The sequence below is a fragment of the Esox lucius genome, chromosome 17 (genome assembly GCF_011004845.1).
Source record: "Esox lucius isolate fEsoLuc1 chromosome 17, fEsoLuc1.pri, whole genome shotgun sequence".
Taxonomy (NCBI): Eukaryota; Metazoa; Chordata; class Actinopteri; order Esociformes; family Esocidae; genus Esox; species Esox lucius.
The window spans coordinates 19448301-19469990 of NC_047585.1; the positions used below are offsets into that span (position 1 = coordinate 19448301).

General features: G+C 42.7%; 2 protein-coding genes across 3 annotated transcripts in view; both read right to left on the minus strand.

The window, feature by feature from the left end:
- prkcdb (protein kinase C, delta b) overlaps window positions 1–2551 on the minus strand; it is a 31520-nt gene extending 28969 nt beyond the window's left edge. Inside the window, exon 1 of the mRNA XM_010881809.5 lies at window positions 2409–2551. The gene's annotated coding sequence lies outside the window, so the exon portion shown is untranslated. The remainder of the gene's footprint in view (window positions 1–2408) is intronic.
- A 6865-nt stretch (window positions 2552–9416) lies between these two features.
- fgd5a (FYVE, RhoGEF and PH domain containing 5a) overlaps window positions 9417–21690 on the minus strand; it is a 50590-nt gene continuing 38316 nt past the window's right edge. The window contains exons 13-20 of one of the 2 annotated variants that reach the window (XM_010881808.3): window positions 14932–15015; window positions 14479–14558; window positions 13237–13333; window positions 12909–13046; window positions 12093–12332; window positions 11884–11985; window positions 11367–11521; window positions 9417–11278 (exon numbers count right to left, since the gene is read on the minus strand). In XM_010881808.3, coding sequence (XP_010880110.3) covers window positions 11242–11278; window positions 11367–11521; window positions 11884–11985; window positions 12093–12332; window positions 12909–13046; window positions 13237–13333; window positions 14479–14558; window positions 14932–15015 — 933 coding nt within the window. In that variant the 3' untranslated portion in view covers window positions 9417–11241. Of the gene's footprint in view, window positions 11279–11366; window positions 11522–11856; window positions 11986–12092; window positions 12333–12908; window positions 13047–13236; window positions 13334–14478; window positions 14559–14931; window positions 15016–21690 lie in introns of both variants that reach the window. The other variant, XM_010881807.4, reaches the window with a different exon arrangement.

The window sequence follows — 21690 nt, forward strand, 5'->3', positions numbered from 1 at the left end:
CTGTGCCACGAAACATCAAGTCTATGATATCCCCACAATTGAAAATAATTGTAGCATAATATTACTCCAGTTTAACTTAATTAAGAGACAATGTGAGTTTGAAAAAAATGGCTGGCAAGGGTTCCAGTACTACTGGCCATGACCGCAGCCTCAGCTAAATCATTCTAGGGAGTGAAAGAGAAGTTCATGAAACGAACCTCCTACTGTACACACATGCACAACACACATGCATATCCATAAGGGCTAGCTGTGTTTGTTGTCCTTCTCTATGTATTAGTTCTGCATGGGGAGCTCTCCACTCAGCAGCTGTCACAACCCTTTCCTCACAGCCACAAAGCAGAACTGACTCCGGCTACAGCCTATAGCAAATATTGACAAACCAGCCACGGTCTGCCACTGCATCCAATGCAGGTGTATAGGGTTACCTTTCATGTCCTAGCGTATCCTGTCAAAAAATTTCACATTGAAGAGCTCCCCCTGACCTGATATGTTGCCGTGGTGATGCAACGTCTGCCCCAGTCGGCTCATCATGACCTTGCAATGACGCTGTATCGTTGAGTACAAAAACACTTGGGCATCAGAGCCAACAAATACCAGAAGATTAATGGTTCATGAAATTGTCATGAAGATGAATGCCTAAAGGTCACCTCACACAAGTCACCATAAAGAAACCGGGGTTGGGCTTGATGTTTTTCCACCAGAGGTATATAATCTCACCTGTTTCCCTTAACAAACATGTTACTCATTCCTGAGCCTCAGGGCACTGTTGTAATGAGCAGAAAGTTGCATTATTGGGATGTTATTAGCCTAGTTGTTTCATTTTATTGTTTGTTTGTTCTGATTTGTCCTATAAAACTTCTCCCCTCCCAAATTCCTGATGCCTAATTTGTGATTATGCCCATGCTTGTTTGGGATAACTCCCAATAGCTCTGACGAAGGCCTTGGGGCTGATATAGTTAGCTTGAATAAATAACCAAATAGTGATACAAGGAAGAACAGTGTACTGGTTTCAGTTTTCTTTAAATACATGTTGGCAATACCCCGGTATCCCAGCAGTCTTTGCAGAGTTAATCAAGATATGTGTCTGCAAAATCTGGCTAAACAAATCATTCTGTCTCTCATCACACCGCTCAGTCCATACAGACGTTTCTGACGAAACCTGCGCACTCGGAGGAAAGCTCATTCTCCGGCCAATGACCATAAACAAGCTGGCAAGTACCCCAATCAGCACAAGGAGTTGCTACAGTGCAAAAAAAGGCAACCCTCTCCAACATCACTACCACCTCCCTACCACGAAACTCAGCCAATTTACATGTTCTTCTTCAAAAGTCTTAGGTACTGAAAGAACTCAAGAAATCCTGTCAACTATAACACAACTTCACTGCTGGGTAGTGACTGACACACTGTCTCAGATTGACTCAGGGATTTTCTAATCTACTTGGGTCAATGAAACAGGAAACCTCTGCCTCTCTCCCTTTTCACATTCTGTGTAAACGGAGATAGACTAGCAGGTGTACAAAGAACTCAGCTTGAGTAAAGCCATAGTTGTAAAACTGGATTTATTTTTCTTTACATTTCTATTCTCAGTAACGCAGACAAGCAAATACCAGTATGCGTGGAACTGGTAAAAAAATTACACGTCTTCGTATTTAAATCAATAATTTCTATTTTTCACAACAGTTAATGTGAAAGAAAATAAAGAATGCATAGCCATCACCTAACATGTATATACATATACATAACAGATTAAAACAAGCTTGTTGTGGAATATAATTGTTCACTGTTCCAGTATTAGTCTATGCACATCACACAATTTGTAACATTTTGGTTTTGGTGTGCCCCCTCAAGACATTCAGTGGCCCCATCTGGCCAACCCTATGAAGAATTTCTGGGGGTGCCACTGTATCTCCGCGCCAATGACAATTCCTACTGAACGCCGTGGACCAGCGCGTCAAGACTCATGGAAACAAAAAGCCAAGACAAGGATGACCAAACGTTGTATCCCGACCAAAAAAAGAGTTTGTGTAATGCGTAGACATATTCATACTATACGTAATGATGACAAATCATTTGCACATACATTCTTACGTAACGTAAAAAGAGAGAAAGTTATTGGTATCTGATAGCCACAACACAATGTTTTTCTCCATATACCTCCGTTTTCACGAACGGATTTATATTTTCAGCCATTGGCAGGTTGGCCTAAAACAAGTTTTAAACCACTGTAAACTGTTAAAAATACGATGCACTTCAGCAATGTGTAAACATAACGAAAGTAACTCCTCTTGTCGATGACAATGTGCAGTTCGATCGACTGACTTCACAAAAGTCCATATTCTGTACTTTCAGTAATAAAAATACTTATTGAACGATGTAAGAATGTATTAAATGTTTCGTATTCGACTTACCTTTAAAATCGTGTTCAGTGGTTTCCTTTTAAAGTTTGCTGACCTTCTGTTCGGCACTTGCGCTCTGCAGTAGATATAGGCTACTGCAATAGAAATCTTTACTGTTTGAGGAAGTATTCCACCATTCCCCGCTTTCTCGCAGCAGGCTTGTCAGTATAGTGGTGACGTCGTCCAGGTGATATCCCAGTACAGAGGGAGAGAGAGAGAGAGAGAGAGAAAAAACGGGGGGATACATGTCTTGTAAAACAGTAGCAGTTTTACCAACTTGTTTATTCGTGTGTAACTGCTTGGTGATAAACAGTTTTACCAACTTGTTTATTCGTGTGTAACTGCTTGGAGATAAACATTTTACCGGCTTCCTTTTAAACAACAATCGCTAAAGAAACTAGATACATTTCGCAAAATTGTATTGGATCGCACACGACACCAGATTTGGTCGGCTAAATGTTTGTGTATTGACTTCAAAACAGTAGGTATAAAGTAACTCTACTACAATGAATGGTAAACCTACTCAAACCTGATTGGAGCAGAGTGGGGGATGCTTTTGGCATCAATTTGCTGTGAAATGTATTTCTGTCCTTTGACCTCTTTCTGCAGAAACACTGTGTGGAGTAAAAGAAGGGCATGGTGCTGCTTGGGCTCACCCCACCATTTTACGAAGTGCCGTGGGGTTGCGGGCGATGCCATTGCTGCACCAGCCAGTGATGGGGCCTGAGAGTGTGTTCTTCACTCTTTATCCTTGGAAGTCCTGTTGGACTTGCAGAATTTCTTCAGCGGCCTGATTTGACTATGTGATTCTAATAGGGAGTGCTCTAATTTCCATCTTCTAAATCATTGGTTCTCAATTCTGAGCCTTTAGTGTGTATTATATTGAAAATAAAACCAATAAGTTAAAATTATTACATAAGTCAAGTGTGTCTGTAACTTTCCAATAAAACATGTTTCTGGTCAAGATCAGATAACCAGGATAAATTAACCAAAGACAAACACAAACACACACAGACACAAAGGGCAGTCCTTCACTCCAGGGAGACACAAGAAGGCCCACTCCCTTATTTTTTGTCTGATGGAAACAGTTCTGGGGCTGTATTCACAAAACATTTTATCTTACCACTAAGAGGCCTCAAACAGCAGTAAACATTTCTAGCTAAGAGTTTCCTCTTAAAACCTATAAAAAAAGCTGCTCAGATCAACTTTTACTAAGGAATGGGGTGCAATTTTAAGCTAAGAGATAGGGCAGAGTTGACCCTTTTGCTATGGATGATGTCTTGTTACACGAACAAGCTTACTTTCTAGGCTCACAGTGTTTGGCTGATAGGGGAGGGGTCTCTGTCTGTGAATTAATCATAGCAATACTGTAGAATGTAGATAATCAAACAAAAATGTAGGCTAAGTGTCACTGATAAAACATGAAACCAAGAATGATATACTGACTAGTCAAGTATATGTTCAGCTAATTGACAGCCTCTTAAATGTCTGGCAGCTTGTAAACATTTAGCAGATTTGCATATGAGCAGCCTTTTAATTATCAGACTAGAACAACCATGGCTGTTAGTAAGATGTGATGCTACATTGTGCAAACAAGAACCCAACAGGATGCAAGAACAGCTTTTACTTCCTGGCCAACTTGTGCATGAAAGAAAGGACATTATTAAAGGGGTATTTGGAGTTCTAACTCCTAAAACCGAAAAAGTGTGGTAAAATATATGCTTGCAAATAAATACATCTTTCCCACTTTTGTGCAGAACCACTGATGAGTGTGAAAAGCACTGGTATTTTTTGCAGTCTCAGGCAAGAGGTTGCAGAATTCAAGCAACAAACAACTGCCACAGGTCGGACATTATGACAATATTTTTCAACTATTAGCAGATGACTCAGCACTCAAGGCTCTAAAACCCTATTGTCTCAGTGGTGGACAGTGTCCTTGAGCACTCAGACACCAGCATAACAGGGCTGATTACCAGGCGGATTGTCTCAGTGGTGGACAGTATCCTTGGGCACTCAGACACCAGCATAACAGGGCTGATTACCAGGCGGATTGTCTCAGTGGTGGACAGTGTCCTTGGGCACTCAGACACCAGCATAACAGGGCTGATTACCAGGCAGATTGCTGGCAGCAGCCATTTTAGGATTGTTTGTGATTTGGTCTCTAACTTAGGAGTCTTCTTGACTAACCCTAACATTTCACAGATTTAGGAGCTGGTTTTAGTGCTATATTGCTTTGTGAAATACTCTTAGACCAAAAATTTAGGAGTCCTAAAATTAGGACTGGCACACCCATTTTGTTTAAGTGTATCTCCTAAATCAGCAAGTTGGGACCTAATTTCAGCCTTAAGATTCAGCCCCTGGATTGCATATTGGCTGTCCCACGCAGAGTTCTCTCCAGCACCCCCAAGCCATTATGGCAGTGAGATGTCAGATTGTCCCCACACCAATCAGAACAAAGGAAGGTGTGGCTACGAGAGGAGGGTGCCTCCCCTGCTCTAAAGCCTATGTCTTGGCTAAAGGGGCCCGCCTACATGCTCCAAGTCTCGTTGACCAAACGTTCCTCTTCCTCACCCACACATTAGTCACATGCTGCTGAGTCATCATACCCCGCCCCCCTACCTCTCCAGATCTGGCTATAAAAAACAGAAGCTGGTAAATTTAGCCAAATCTGTCCCAGCTCCTGCAGGGCTATGTTTAGACCATTCAAGGCATACAAATGACACACGTTGACATAGATACGGTGGGTGAGACAAGAGGTGCTGACTCATCAAGCACATCAGTAAGCAGCATGGAGTCCTCTGGTGCTGCCCAGTGTAAACAAAAGACAGCAGGTTCTGTTGAGGCGCCAGGGAGGGGTGATGGGTTGAGCATTCGTGTTTAACTGCATTTCTGTTTTTATTTCGTGCATGACTAGTACAGCTGTAAAAGAAGGAAGCAAAGAGTGCGTTAATGTGTTTGTGTACTGTCTAGATTGTGTTGAAACACCACATTAAGTAAGGGGGGGGGGCTTTGTTTGTTTGTTATAAACTTACACTGAAGTGTACCATTTTGTTCACGTTCTTCCTTGTACTCTGTTCCCTCGCTTTTCACTTCTTCTTCTTTGTTTCCTCCTGTCATTCTTCTCTTCCTCTTCTTTCCTTTCTTCACATACACTAAAGCTTTCTTTGTTTCTGTGGGGTCATTAAAACCGAACATTTCTCTTTGCTGTACACTGAACCGTGTCAATAGGCTACTGTGTGTGTTTTTGTGTGTCTGTATGTGAGTACGCAAATACTTATAAAAGTAAAAACCAGTTTTATAATATTTAACTAAGGATATTTCAGGGAAGTCAGTACTGTATCTGGTCTTCACTTAGAAAATACAATTGTGTCGGCTTGGGTTTAAGGTCAGGTTTAGCGTTAGGTTTAGGTTTAGATTTAGGGTTGAAGTTTGTTATTTGGTGTTGGGTTAGGGTTAGTTTTCATTTGACCCTCAACTTGATACTTCATGTTAACATGTTTGTCCATTTGTATGTGTGTTAGTTTGTGTGTATGTTCATGTGTGTGAGTCATTGCACATGTGTGGGTTTGAGGAAAGGAATGTTAGATATTTATCTGCCATAATTGGCTCAAACACAAGCATGAATTAAACCCGGCTACTTTCCCCTGGCCAACACTTAGTTGTTCTACCCATACATGGTGTGTGAGTATCAAACATTAGGCTCTGAAGTGCAGTGCTGAATCGGCCATCCCCCAGAACCCCATCAGAATCTTCCTGGATTTCACACTCTCATTTGTAATCTAGCTTTCTTCCAAAAAATGTTGAACTGTTTCTATATAAATTGTAGCGGTGTAGAGGGTGGACCAGATACATGGTGTCCATGGTGTCCTTGCGTCCTACCAGGATTACTGCCAAGACACATTATCAGAGGAAGCGCTGGAAAGATTTGCCCTTCCATACATACGCCTCAACGTCAAATTGGACATAACCTTTCTCTCCTTTCAACGTACCTCCACTTGAAACCATCTGGAATGTGGATGTGAAACCTTCTGAGGAGGTGTATTGAGGAAGTGTAATGGTATATCTTCAGAGCTCAAACTAACCTTCCGGGGTTTACAGAACCCATATTGACCCCATTGATCTGGGCATGCTAACACGATTCCTCCATCTTTGACTTCCAAAGAGAGAAAGACAGAAAGTGGGAGAGACGTGAAAAGAGCTGCAGAAGGAAAAAAAATAGAGAGAGGGAGTGGCAGAGGGACATGACGGATTAATGATAAGTAGAGCAAGGTGTCTTTTACTATTAGGTTCTTCCATCTCTCTCTCTCTCTCTTTCTCTGTCTCTCTCTTTCTCTTCAGTTCGTATCACTTGTGTAGTATTGGGTCACAGTGACTCCAGGGATTGTGGTAATTGGAGCAGCCCCATTTCCTTCCCTTCTTCACTGTTTCCTGTGATCTCAGTCACTCCATCTTCCTATCTTCATCTAACACATCCAAACGGTCCTCTACTTTAGTCCTAATCACTGCAACCTTCTCAAACTCTTCACCCTACTTCCTGTCTTCTATCCTGTCATAATGTCACACGATCATGTTTACCTCATTATGTTGGTCCGCATTGATTTGAATATGTTATTATTTTTATTTTGTCTGGGATAAAATATGGCCAACATTGCCCAGGGAACTGGGAAGCAGTATTATCAGCAAGAATTGACATGCCCAACCTCACTACCTAAAGCGACTTGGAGACTGTAAAGCTAACTGACATTGTCAGGTGAGTGAACATGTCCTCTCACGTGTTAACCCATGTGACTTCCTGGTTAGAAGAGCCGTTTTGAAAAAAGCTGAACGAGTTGATGCGGTTGCCTATGAGGAAATTATGCCACAATCTTCGATTCTCTGTCTGTTGGGAGTTGTTGCCATGACACAGAGCTGTAGACGGAATTGGATATGAAAAAAATGGGCAAGGAAGAAAAAGGGGAGACTGATGAGGTTAAAAAGAGAATATCAAACAGAGGTTTCCTGAGTCTGAGTTCTCTGAGATCAAACACAGGTGTCGAGGTGGTTTCAGGGGACCTGGGTGGATAATAAATTAAAGTCTAAACAAGGTCTGACAGTGGCCAGTTGGTGTTGTGGGCATGAATATTGCAAGCATTGAAAAGAAACAGGACAAAATGTTTTGTGCTGTTTCATTGCCTTTAATTATTCATACCAGCTGCAGTATTACAAGACTCTCCTCTCTGCTAGTTAGTTGGTACTCGGTGGAACTCTTTTTCATAGCTAATTACCTGATCTTAGGTGTGTGGGCAGTAGGGAAGCAGTGATATAAATACATCTTTATAGATGGAAGCTACAGTGGACACCAGGCAGATTTCCCAACTGGTAGCTATCAATCAGAAACCCTTTTACAAAACTGAGCACAACATCTTATGATTTGAATCTCCTTCTTATGTACTAAATGCCTGTTAGAGGTTTAAGATGAATTCAGCATAGGGTAGTAAAATTTTGATTTGGTTCTGTATTGACCTAGTTTTAAGTTAAGTCATGGTTATTTTTCCCACTAATTGTACCCACTAATAGTATGTAGGTCATGAAATTGCTAGTAGGTGTCAGATTTTTACCAAGGACCTCCCCTTTAAATGATAACACATTGATAGGAATTTTCTGATTTGTACCAAGGACTGCCCCTTTAAATGACAACACAATGATAAGAGTTTTCTGATTTGTACAAAGGATTGCCCCTTTAAATGACAACACAATGATAAGAGTTTTCTGATTTGTACTAAGGATTGCCCCTTTAAATGACAACACAATGATAAGAGTTTTCTGATTTGTACAAAGGATTGCCCCTTTAAATGACAACACAATGATAGGAGTGCTCCTCCTATCTGTTCCTTCACTGGCAGCAAACTGCTTAAGCTGCCCCTCTGGTTCTCTCCAGACAGACGTGATATACTGTATGTCCTGTTTGTCCTTCACAATGTGAGTCAGGTGTGTGAGTGTGTGTGGGTGTGTGTGAGTGTGTGTGGGTGTGTGTGAGTGTGTGTGGGTGTGTGTGGGTGCATGTACATGCTCAGTTTCCCTATTTCTCCCCCGCCGGCAGCCTTTGAGCAGCCTCAGCTTGATACTTCAAAGGCTACATTGTTCAAAAGCTATCTACCTTTATTTTGAATTGGATTATTGTATTCAAATGCATCCACGTGGATCGCTTTAGAAAACAGTACAAGACCCCTGGCAGCAGTCGCAGATAAGTAAACATTTAATGGATCCAGATTTAATGGAGTAGCAATAAAGCTGATTTAAATATAATCTTTCTTAGCTGTGCCACAAGGATTACAGAAGGTTGTATGAGAGGTGAGGGATCAGAGTAGAGGTGATAGAGGAGTTTACAGTGTCAGGGTGGGCAATTGCAATGTAAAATAGCTTGTAAAAAGCCAAATAAAAATGTAATAATATGGCATATACAAAGTGCCTACCCTTCTCTTCATTGAAATACAATCAAACCATTGACAAAAGTCCCTGGCTCGTAGGCAAAGTGCTTTGCTGCTTTTTCTGTCATGCTAACTCCATTCATTTCATTTAGGTAACGACATAGTTTGCACATGCGTATTGCCTTAAACAAAGCCACTTTCACACTGAGCCATCAAGGGAAACTTTGGATTAACTTTGAACCGTGATCATATTCGTATTTGGAGTGTGCAAACTGGCAGATGTGTCAGCTGAACTTATAAAAGTTGTACTAACTTTAGATTTGTAGTTTTGAAAACAGATGTGAGTTGGAACATTCAGTTCCAATTATGAAAGCATTGAAAACCTTTTCTATAGATAAAATGAATGCCTTTTTACCAAAGGCCTTTTACAGGTTCTATTCCAGAGCAATGAACTGCTGACACCTACATAATATATTTTCCAAATATAATCTGCAGACCCAAAATTATATTTAAAATGTATTTATTTCCTATACTCATAGTATCAGTTTGTTTATGAAAGGTTTATGAAATAATCTCTAACATATCAAGCATAGAGCATGTTTCACTGGAGAATCCACAGGGCTGTTCATTCACATTTGTCTAGTAAGTGATCTAATGTATAGCACATGGTCTGTCTTAAAACACAGAGGAAGCATTTTGTTTCCTTATGAGTTTATTTACTGTACATCAACATTTACATTGTGCTATATGCAAAGCCAGGTACAGTCCCATACCCTATTGATACATCCCAACACAGGTATGAAGACCAAACATTATGGACTGAGCATAGACACACTCAGGATATGTACTGAATGACAAGCTGCATTTTAAATACGCTAAAATATTGTCCATCAACTCTCTCAAGGTAGAAGATTAGAAAAGAGTGACATCAACCAGAGTCTAAAAATGAACAACCATCCAAATATCTCTACAACATAGGCTCAGTTGGGCTCAAACTGAAGTAGGTCTATTCTGTTTCACCAATTTCTTTGTAGCAGTTCCCGTAAAGGCAATACTGCATATGTAGTTTATATACATTAATAATACAACATGGATAAGACTTTTTTGTATTAATCAAATTATTTATGAAATGGACATATGTATTATTATGCAAAAACACAGCAAGTATACACGGCATTAACATGGCATCTCAAAACTTTTCTCCATGAAATTCCATGGATATACAGTACGGCGAGGGGATGTTGTGTGTGTCAAAAATTTTATCGTTTTTTTATTATAGAAAATGGGTTTTTCTACAACCTTTATGGGGTCTGAAATCTAAGATATAATGATCATATCATTAATTATAATAAGCATTATAATGTAATGTTAGGCACATCCTTTAGTCATAACACATGTAAACTGTTTGCACTTCAAAAATGTAGTCAGTAGTCACCCATTCAAAGATGTTTAAAAACTATACATTCAGCTATTAAATATACTCCAAGTTGATCTTTAGTTGAATAATACTAATATTGTCTGTGATATTCTGCCTACATCTCACCGTTATCACACATGAAATGAACCTGTGGTGTAGAATAATTACGTTTACAGGAAATACCTCAGAGAAGATTAGAATAATAAAAATGTCTCTCGCTGCTTAAAACATCATGGGATGACCTATACTTCTTATGTCACTTAAAAAATGGGTGAATTCAATATTACACTATATATTCTAAATATTATATAAACCTAACATATTATATAAGGGACATATTATATATCCCTCATACAATCCCTTATACATGTTCCTTATACATGTTGAGTTGGTCAGCAGTAACCCAATCCAAGGTGCTCTGTGTCCTGGTTCATGGAGGAAAAATAGAGTCAGAAAGTAAACAGGGGTCTGCGTGAATATGCAAGGGTGGCTGTCAATGAAATGTGTCGTTTCACACGGCCTGTGTGTTTTTAAGACGCAGGAGCAGAATCTGTGGCATGAAGTGACATACAGTAGTGTTGTTTCCACAAGCCGACGGCTGTGCGTTGAATCTGGCTCCGTGCATTTCCTCAGATGTTGTGTGGACAGAAGTATTTTCCATGTGGCACGCTGCAGACACAAAGTCCTGCACTGAGTTAGGATCAGACGGGTGTTCACCTCAGAGACGCCGACGCAGTGATCTCACCCCTGGATTTTTGCCCAGAACAGAAGCTGCACGTTTGCCGTTCTGCCTGTAGGGGGCAACCTTGTAGAAGCTCTTGTAGAGATACTCTCCCAAAGTGAAATTCCATCCACTGTAGCAAAAGGAAACATTATATTTCTCATATTACATTTCCTGCGCGAGCAAATAAGTCTTCATAGCAATTGGACGCAGGCATGGCGAGGGACAGCCCTAAACCAAGGAAGGAGGGACCAGGTAGACCGATGCGCAGCGGGGTCCGTCTGAGCGGACAGGCAGGTGTTATAACACTGTTGCCTCTTCCATTGCATTGACCCACCTGCGGAAAACAACGGAACAACATTAACACTGTACAGCTTTAGATGTGTGCGTGCACGCACGCGCGTGCGTGTGTGTGTACGGCTGACCTGCGGGCAGTGTGCTGGTCGTCGGCTCTAAAGGTGTAGTACAGGGTCTTCTTGTGGTAGAGCTGAAACACGTTGGAGCTCTCCTCTCCCTCGGGCCTCTCGGTCAGCTTCACCGTGAATCCCTGCAGGGGCAGGCTCTCAGACGCCACCTTGTCCTGTGTCGACACAGAGGAACTCATATAGATGGGGCGTGTTTGACAGGGACATTTGTAAGGGGACGCCCTCAGATGTATTGGTATACACCGACTACAGAATGTTGGCATGGAAACGAACACAGTGATAATACTAATTCTTACCAAGCATGGCTACAAAGCTTGTGGCAAAACAGAAAAAAACAGCACAGAAAAGAGGGAGAGAAAGAGAGCCCAGAATTGCTCCAGATCATGAGTGTGTATGTAAATAACAGGTGAATACAGTAGAGGGACTCTGTGATGATGTTTTGGGTGTGTGTGTGTTTGGGGCTGGTGTGGGAGACTCTTTGTCCCCTCACCTCTCGTGCTGTGAAGGTGTAGAGCACCTTGTCTTTCAGGAGAAACCACAGCTTCTTCCACTTCCTCTTGCTCTTCTTACGGCGCTGCAGGCTGCCAGTCATGGCCGAGCCCTCCGCCCCCAGCGCCACCTGCAACACAGGTCAGAGGTCAACGTCAGGGAGCTTGGCGGCGACTACCATGGGCACCTGCAATGAAGCACAGCTATCAAAGGTCAAAGGTGACGAGGACTTCAGACCTGGTTGAGGGAGACGGCGCTCTTCCTGCTCCTCCACAGGCTTGGCGGTTGGAGGCTCTGGAAGACAGCGGACAGTGGCCGGCTTGCCCGGTGGGGGTAGGGGCTGGAGTTACCACATGCCGCTGAGACACCACCCCCGCGCTTCCTGAGCTCAGCGTAGCAGTGGTCACACACTCTGGCCATCCTGTCTTTGAGGTACTTTAGAGGATACCTGTTTCTGGAGCAGGCACGACACACCACCTGGGTTTGGAGAGAGAGAGAGGCAGGGTGAGGGTGGACAGAGAGACAGTGTGAGGGTGGAGAGACAGTGTGAGGGTGGAGAGAGATAGTGTGAGGGTGGAGAAAGAGACAGTGTGAGGGTGGAGAGAGAGACAGTGTGAGGGTGGAGAGAGAGACAGTGTGAGGGTGGAGAGAGAGACAGTGTGAGGGTGGAGAGAGAGACAGTGTGAGGGTGGAGAGAGACAGTGTGAGGGTGGAGAGAGAGACAGTGTGAGGGTGGAGAGAGAGACAGTGTGAGGGTGGAGAGAGACAGTGTGAGGGTGGAGAGAGAGACAGTGTGAGGGTGGAGAGAGACAGTGTGAGGGTGGAGAGAGACAGTGTGAGGGTGGAGAGAGAGACAGTGTGAGGGTGGAGAGAGACAGTGTGAGGGTGGAGAGAGACAGTGTGAGGGTGGAGAGAGAGACAGTGTGAGGGTGGAGAGAGAGGGCCTCAGGTTTAAGCACCACTGAAGATGCAGAAGTAAAGACAGTAAAAAGTGGACTCTTTATTTTCTGCCTATAGTAAAGCAGTAGGTTGTCCTGCAACAGCGCGTCTCACCTTCCCACAAGCGTTGCAGTGATGGCGTCTCAGGGTCAGGCTGAAGTCTGTGGTACAGCCCATACACATCATCACACTGTTCACAGGCACCAGCACCGGAGCTGCTTCCCCCAGGGCCATCCACAGCTTCTCACGGGCCTGCGCATAGCATAATGATGTTACCACAATGTTAGAATGACGTTAGAAAGACCTCATCGTCACAACTGCGGTCGTCACAACATTACAAATATGTTAATAGCTGTATTTTCTTTTGATGACAGTGATGAGTTCCACTGAGGTGCAGTGGTGCGTCCTGCCCTGGGTGTTATTCAGAGTCACCAGTCATTACCTCACTGCAGGGGCCCCCGAACGTACACAGACCGGCGGCGTGGTCAGCTATAGCACGACTCAGCGTGTGGAACCAGTCCTCCCGCTCTACACAGGAACTGGGGACACAGAAACAGAGGTGCGTTCAGGCCGCTTTCAAGTTAGACCCTGATAGAAATCCAGTACAGGCTAAAATCCAATCTAAAATTGGTTTCCTATTTCGCAAAAAAGCCTCCTTCACCCATGTTGCAAAACATACTCTTGTGAAAATGACCCTGTGTTAACAGTTCTAGACATGATTGTTGTAATTTACCGGGTGCCCTCTTACAGTCAGCTCAATATATTAAATGTATTTATCTGCTTTGTGACCAGTGACCCCTTCAGTACTCACCACCATGGTTTTTACCCTCACTGCATACACTACACCAGCCTGGTACCAACCTATCTACTAGTCCCTCCTCTGCTGAAGTCCCCACTCCACCTCAGCTCACTCATCAATATCTCTCAACCCAGTAGAAATCAGCCCTCCAATAGATGACACCGCTCATTCAAACTTCCTGGCAATGATCAGAATGAACCGCAAAAGACTGTCATCACTCATTTAAAAAACAACTGTCTGACATGATATATTATCACTGTACCTGCAAAGCACTTTATTCCATCTGTATATGCTGTATTTGCATATATTCACCTCATTAGGTGAAAAGCTACCTATGAACCTTCTCTCTGTATACATATAGAAGTGTCTCAATAAGACGCTGGGCCACCATGAACAGCTTCAATGCGCCTTGGCATATATTTTACAAGTCTCTGGAACTCTGCTGCAGAGATGGAACACCATTCTTCCAAAAGATATCCCCTCATTTGGTGTGAAGGTGGAAGTGGTGGTGGAGAGTGCTGTCTAATACTTAGATAATTTCCTCTTGCCATCTTGATCTAAAATCAAGGTCAGCTGGGCCTGCTCAGGATTTCATACAAGCCACAGGGCATGATAGGTTGGTAATTGCAAAATTATATTATGCGGAACACCTGTATGGAAGCATCTGCATTTGTTATGTTCCTCCACTCATTTGTTCAGGTTTGTCCTTTAATTAAGTCTGAATGTATCACCACATATGGTGTAATTTATTGATCTGACCTCGTAGCTTTTTCTCCATTGTATATATTTTCGTTTGAGTATTCCGTGTAACTTTATTTGACCATACCTGATCAAATAAAGTGAAAACAAAAGCCACAATAGAAATAACCAACCCTGGGAACTCACCTGGCTGACAGGGTGATGGTGATGTCAGACACTTCAATCCTCAAGGCATTGAGGACGTTATCTATGACTGGTATACTGACCTGGGAGGACAGAATACACAGACCAGTCAGACAGATGGACACAGACAGACAAGTCAGACAGACGGACACAGACAGACAAGTCAAAATGATGGACACAGACAGACAGACCAGTCAGACAGATGGACACAAACAGTGAGACCTGTCAGACCGATGGACACAGACAGACAGACCAGTGAGACAGACAGACAGACAAACAGGCAAACTAGTCAGACAGACCAGTGAGACAGAAAGACTGACAGACAGACCAGTGAGACAGAAAGACAGACAAACAGACATAATAGTGAGACAGACAGACAGACTAGTCAGACAGACCAGTGAGACAGACAGACTACAGGCGGACCGACACCACAGACAGCCCTTAGGAGAGGCTCACCTTCATGCCAGACAGATAGAGGGTGTTCTTCAGTCTGTACTTCCCATCCTGCTGAGGATAGGTGTACAGCATCACGTCATTCATCTGGTGGAGACAAAATACAGAGCTAGAAGGTTAATATGCAATTATGTCAAAGGTTTTACAGAGCTACCATTAATAACAACAGAAGATGTAAACCAATTTCAGCACAACATTTCACAGAAATAAAACATTTGGAGATCTCTGTTTCAGCTCATGAAACATTATGTTTATATTTTGTTAACTGTTAATGTTCTACAAAAATGCAAAGGAACATTATATTCTGATTATGTAGCACGGCCCTTTATATAGCACCAATCAAATGTTTGATTGTAGCCTTTGTCGTGTTACAAACCTACTTTTTCAAGGGATTTAAAAAAAATTATTTTCCACATTTTGGGCTGGCGACTTTAAAGAATGTGAAATATATGTATTTTGATTTGTTTAACACTGGTTACTACATGATTCCATATGTGTTATTCGATAGTTTTGATCTATTCACTATTATTCTACAATGTGGAAAATAATAAAAATAAAAAAACACCTTGAACGAGTACGTGTGTCCAAACTTTTGACTGGTACTGTATAACCATGTACACCCCCATCATGGATTTAAAAGGAATGGACTGTTAGGAGAAAGAATGGTGGAAACTCTCTCCAACTATTACTCACATCCAATCCAATGTTTTGAAATGCATGAAAGAGCCTGAACAATAACACACTTCAGTGGAAGTGCAGGTAAGGCATTAAAGAAATGCCCCGGGCCTTCAACCATGCTTCCTTGTTGACAACATGACTGAGCGAAACAAATTACTACTTACTGCTTTTGCCCGTTCATGTCACCAGCCATATAGCCCAGGGAACCCACCAAACTATTGTAGTGTGAATAGGCCTTGAATGACACTCTCTTATTGGCTGCAAACCTCACCCCATTTTAAGGGAATTTCGTGTTAGTATAACATAACTGCCACAGAGGGGCGCTATAAGCATAATAAATGAACACTGTAGCGCTAGGTAGTGGTTTCATCATTGTATTCATGACACTGTAGTGTCTGTCTCATCATGACCATTGACTCCTTCTCCTTGTCAATGTAGCATATTTGTGTATAATTATTTACTTGAGTTGAGAACACATGACCAAGTACAACATCAGGATGGATCACCCAATGACCAAGTACAACATCAGGATGGATCACCCAATGACCAAGTACAACATCAGGATGGATCACCCAATGACCAAGTACAACATCAGGAGGGATCACCCAATGACCAACTACAACATCAGGAGGGGGTCACCCAATGACCAACTTCAACATCAGGAGGGATCACCCAATGACAAACTACAACATCAGGAGGGATCACCCAATGACCCACTTCAACATCAGGGGGGATCACCCAATGACCAACTACAACATCGGGAGGGATCACCCAATGACCAACTACAACATTAGGAGGGATCACACAACGACCAACTACAACATCAGGAGAAATCTGAAATGAGTTTTCTCACAGCTCAACCAAATCTCTATGGGAGCTCCATGGTCACATTAAAACAGCAATTGTTTTTGTTGTTGTTGTATTCACACGTTAACATGTTAACCCCTCGACAAAGCAATTCTTGTGTAACACGACAAAGGCTACATAATAAAAAGGCCCCAGTGTTTATTTACTTATCACACCCAACGCATTGTAATCATCAGAACATACTTCAGCCTATTGTGTCGCAGAGCCTTATTTAGGGTGGGACAAAAGCAGTGACATCATTGGTCACACATCATGTGTGCTCTAAACATCCGCGGCCCGTAAAGCAGCATCCAGGAATTCTCCGCCCGCTCCCTTCCAGCGCCCAGAAACAGCCTGGCCTGGGTGGAGGGCCTGGAACTAGACACCACAACAAGCTGAGCTGGGACAAAACAGCCTGTGACGCTCCGGTCCAGACTGGAACCCACAACAGATCAGTCTAGCAAGTCTAGGGATTAACATGATCGAGCTCAATAGATTTCTCTATTGATCTTTCATTTTAGTACCAGACAAGGCTGAATCCGTGTCTGCAAACTGGACTCTAGTGACGACCACACGGCAGTACTATGTCACCCTGAGTCAGGCTGAGTCACTCACTGTTAGAAATACACGGCTCTTGTCAGGTGTACAATGATGAGGTCAGAGACGGATTCTAAGACCTACAGATGCTGTTTCAACCATGCAAATCCACCACTGACTTCCACTTTCACTTTGCCAACTAGGATTTCACCTGTTTCTTTACATGGACTGTCCCACTGTTATCCATCCTCCAAAGATTATAAGTTGTTTCTCTTTCTATTATAGGTTTTTTCTACATATATTATAGGTGGATTCTCTGGATATTATAGGTTTTTTCTCCATATATTATAGGATCTGCTTCTAAAACAGGCTTATTTGGGCTTGGGCTTTTAGCTTTTCAGGTTTGAATGTAAGCAGACATCAAATGTACTTCTGATTAGTAAAATCCTCCTTCTCTTCACTGGCGGTGGCTGATCCTCAAGCCATTGACCTTTGATCCAACAACCCCATGAGTCTTCCTGTGTCACATACGACCTTGGGTTTTCCTAACCATATCTCTTTTATTTATTGCAAATATTCTTCGATACACCACCAGATTCCTTCATTGCCTCCAGCATAGAGGCTAGCCAATAAAAAATTGTAGAGGACACAACTAGGGAGTATTACAGCTCTGGACTAGGCCAAGAAGAAAAAAGACTAAACTACACCAACATCGACTTTGTACATCAACGTATCTAAAAACCTCAACTCAGGTTTTCTACCATGCTATTTCTTTGATGATTTTAACATTTATAATGATGAAAAACTTAGATATTGCACTATTGCTAAAACCATTTTTTAAACAAAAAGCTATTAGAGGACATTTAGAGCATTGATAGACACAGAGTATACTCCAGACAACCCCCCCCCCCCCCCGCCCAAAAACAAATTGGCTCAACAACTACTGACGAAAGAATCAGAGGAAGAGCCGACATTTATGTTACTAAAATACATATTTTATGATAAAAACACACAATTGCATGTAATGTCACAGTTTAATTGGCAAACAAGAAGTGGTAGCTGCTCTCATCAGGATTAACATCAAAGCCTAGTTAAGAACAGATGACTGTGTGACTGAAAATGGAGCGTGTGGCTTCAGATAAATCCATAGAGAACAGCCAGACAGGTCCTATAATGTTTTATGTGTGGTGTGTCTACAGCCTCCTCACATGAAAAGCTCCAGGCGACAACCTATATGATCGTTTTCAGACCAATGATACTGAACCAGGAATTATGATGGTTAGGGATTTCTGTAGAGCTGCATTCTTATAAGCAACTTGTAGGAGTAAGTTCCATTTCACTTCTACATTATTTAGCATGAGCGGAGACCATGATATTTGCATTTCTTTTTCATGCTGAACCAACACAGGAATCAAACCTACAACCCTGGCACTGAAAGCTCGATGCTCTCACTAAGCTATATGGGATGACAATTTAAAACAGGCAAGCTGACACTTATATCATATCAATATCTGCTTCACAAAAACACCTTTCAATACCAGGTAATTTGGTTAATTTGGTGTCCAAGGTGTGTGAGTACATGGCAGGCTCTCCCTACATGAGACGTGCATGAATATATACCGCACTAAAAAGCCAACCATAGAAACTTAGTTCTCAAAAGCCTGGGGATGTTTGCCAGAGAAATGAGACATACAGTATCAGGCAAAAGTTTAGATGCACCAATTCAAGTGAATGTGCTGTAATGTCAGCCTCACTGAGAAACTGAACAAGGCCTCAAAGAGACAGACTCCACCGGAAGGCCATCAAAATCATCATATGTTGTGGCAGGCACCAAGGCTTAGCATTGGTCATTGCTAACTTATTTTACACCACCACTTTGCTACCAGTGAGCCTCATGGAACCTTCTCCCAGTGTTCAAAATACACCTGAGACCACAATTTAGCTGTAGATGATCAATTGCTTTAAACATAGCAGAAGATTAATTTTAATCACAGGCATGTTCGCCTCCAGTCAGAAAGGCTGCAAATTGAGGCTATAAAAACTAAACAAAGCCCTTACGCTTTCTTAATCCGTCCGTGCTAAACCTTTCCTTCACGCACAGCTCTGTCCTCTATAAGACTCTCTTCACAGACCAATTGCCAGCTGCAAGATCTCATTATCACAGCTGACAACCTCACTGCTGTATCCCCTCCCAAAGCATAAAGAACCTTGGCGTGACCCTGGACAACACCCTTTTGTTCTCTGAACATCAAAGTAGTGACACGCTCTGGCAGGTTGCTCTACATGCTCGGTAGAGTATGACATTTCTTCACACAGGAAGCAGCACAGGTCCTAATCCAGGCAATTATCATCACCAGTCGAGACAACTGCTGCTCTGTTGGATGGGCTCCCAGGCGGGGCCATCAAGCTACAGCAACTTCTCCAGAAAGCTTCAGCCCGTTTCTTCAAAAGTACTTCCATGCCATCACGTCCCTCTACAAACTCCACTGGCTTCCATTCAAAGCTTGCATCGTCTTCAAGGCCGTGATGTTTCCCAACAGAGAAGCAAGGTGATCTGCTATAACCCTACACCCCAACATCGATAACCCTACACCCCAACATCAATAACCCTACACCCCAACATCGATAACCTTACACCCCAACATCGATAACCCTACACCCCAACATCGATAACCCTACACCCCAACATCAATAACCCTACACCCTAACATCGATAACCCTACACCCCAACAACAACATCAATAACCCTACACCCCAACATCGATAACCCCTACACCCCAACATCGATAACCCTACACCCCAACATTGATAACCCTACACCCCAACATCGATAACCCTACACCCCAACATCAATAACCCTACACCCTAACATCGATAACCCCACACCCCAACTCGATAACCCTACACCCCAACAACAACATCAATAACCCTACACCCCAACTCGATAACCCTACACCCCAACTCGATAACCCTACACCCCAACATCGATAACCCTACACCCCAACTCGATAACCCTACACCCCAACATCGATAACCCTACACCCCAACTCGATAACCCTACACACTAACTGGATAATCCTACACACTGATCCGTTCTCCTGACAGACGTATTCAGTCCATAGAGCAATGCACTGTTGCAGCCAATATCATTGTTTCAGTATAAACAATAGTTATTTATGGAATACAGTGTGGAGAACAAGTATTTGATACACTGTCGATTTTGCAGGTTTTCTGTAAGTCTGTAATTATTATCATAGGTACTCTTCAACTGTGAGTGACGGAATCTAAAACAAAAATCCAGAAAATCACATTGTATGATTTTTAAGTAATTAATTACATAAGTATTTGATACATCAGAAAAGCAGAACTTAATATTTGGTACAGAAACCTTTGTTTGCAATTACAGAGATCATACGTTTCCTGTAGTTCTTGACCAGGTTTGCACACACTGCAGCAGGGATTTTGGCCCACTCCTCCATACAGACCTTCTCCAGATCCTTCAGGTTTCGGGTCTGTCGCTGGGCAATACGGACTTTCAGATCCCTCCAAAGATTTTCTATTGGGTTCAGGTCTGGAGATACTTCTTATGGAGCCACTCCTTAGTTGCCCCTCCATGCTTCACGGTTGAGATGGTGTTCTTGGGGTTGTACTCATTCTTCTTCTTCCTCCAAACACAGTGAGTGGAGTTTAGACCAAAAAGCTCTATTCTTGTCTCATCAGAACATATGACCTTCTCCCATTCCTCCTCTGGGTCATCCAGATGGTCATTGGCAAACTTCAGACGGGCCTGGACATGTGCTGGCTTGAGCAGGGGGACCTTGCGTGCACTGCAGGATTTTAATCCATGACGGCGTAGTGTGTTACTAATGGTTTTCTTTGAGACTGTGGTCCCAGCTCACTTCAGGTCATTGACCAGTTCCATACGTGTAGTTCTGGGCTGATCCCTCACCTTCCTCATGATCCCCACGAGGTGAGATCTTGCATGGAGACCCAGACCGAGGGAGATTGATCGTCATCTTCTTCCATTTTCTAATAATTGCACCAATAGTTGTTGCCTTCTCACCAAGCTGCTTGCCTATTTTCCTGTAGCCCATCCCAGCCTTGTGCAGGTCTACAATTCTATCCCTGATATCCCTTACACAGCTCTCTGGTCTTGGCCATTGTGGAGAGATTGGAGTCTGTTTGATTGAGTGTGTGGACAGGTGCCTTTTATAAAGGTAACGAGTTCAAACAGGTGCAGTTAATACAGGTAATGAGTGGAGAACAGGAGTGCTTCTTAAAGAAAAACCAACAGGTCTTTGAGAGCCAGTTACTGGTTGGTAGGTGATCAAATACTGTCATGCGAAAAAAAGCTAATTAATTATAAAAAAATCATTCAATGTGATTTTCTGAATTACAGACCTACAAAACCTGCAAAATCGGCAGTGTATCAAATACTTATTCTCCCCACTGTAGGTAGCGAAGAAAACAAGGGAAGAAAGGTTTCAGCCTACACCTGTGGTTTCTCACTACTGTCCCAGATGCCTCCATCAGCCCACTGTGGTGTGTCTACAGAGCCCACAGGCCTGTAAAGGACGCTTCAAACACAAGCAAGTGCCTACATCCGCCTAAAACCCAGACAGCACAAAGAACTTCACAAGGATAGTGTTGGTGGACTTTGGGTTTTCATTCAACGCCATGATCCCATATTACAACAGAAAC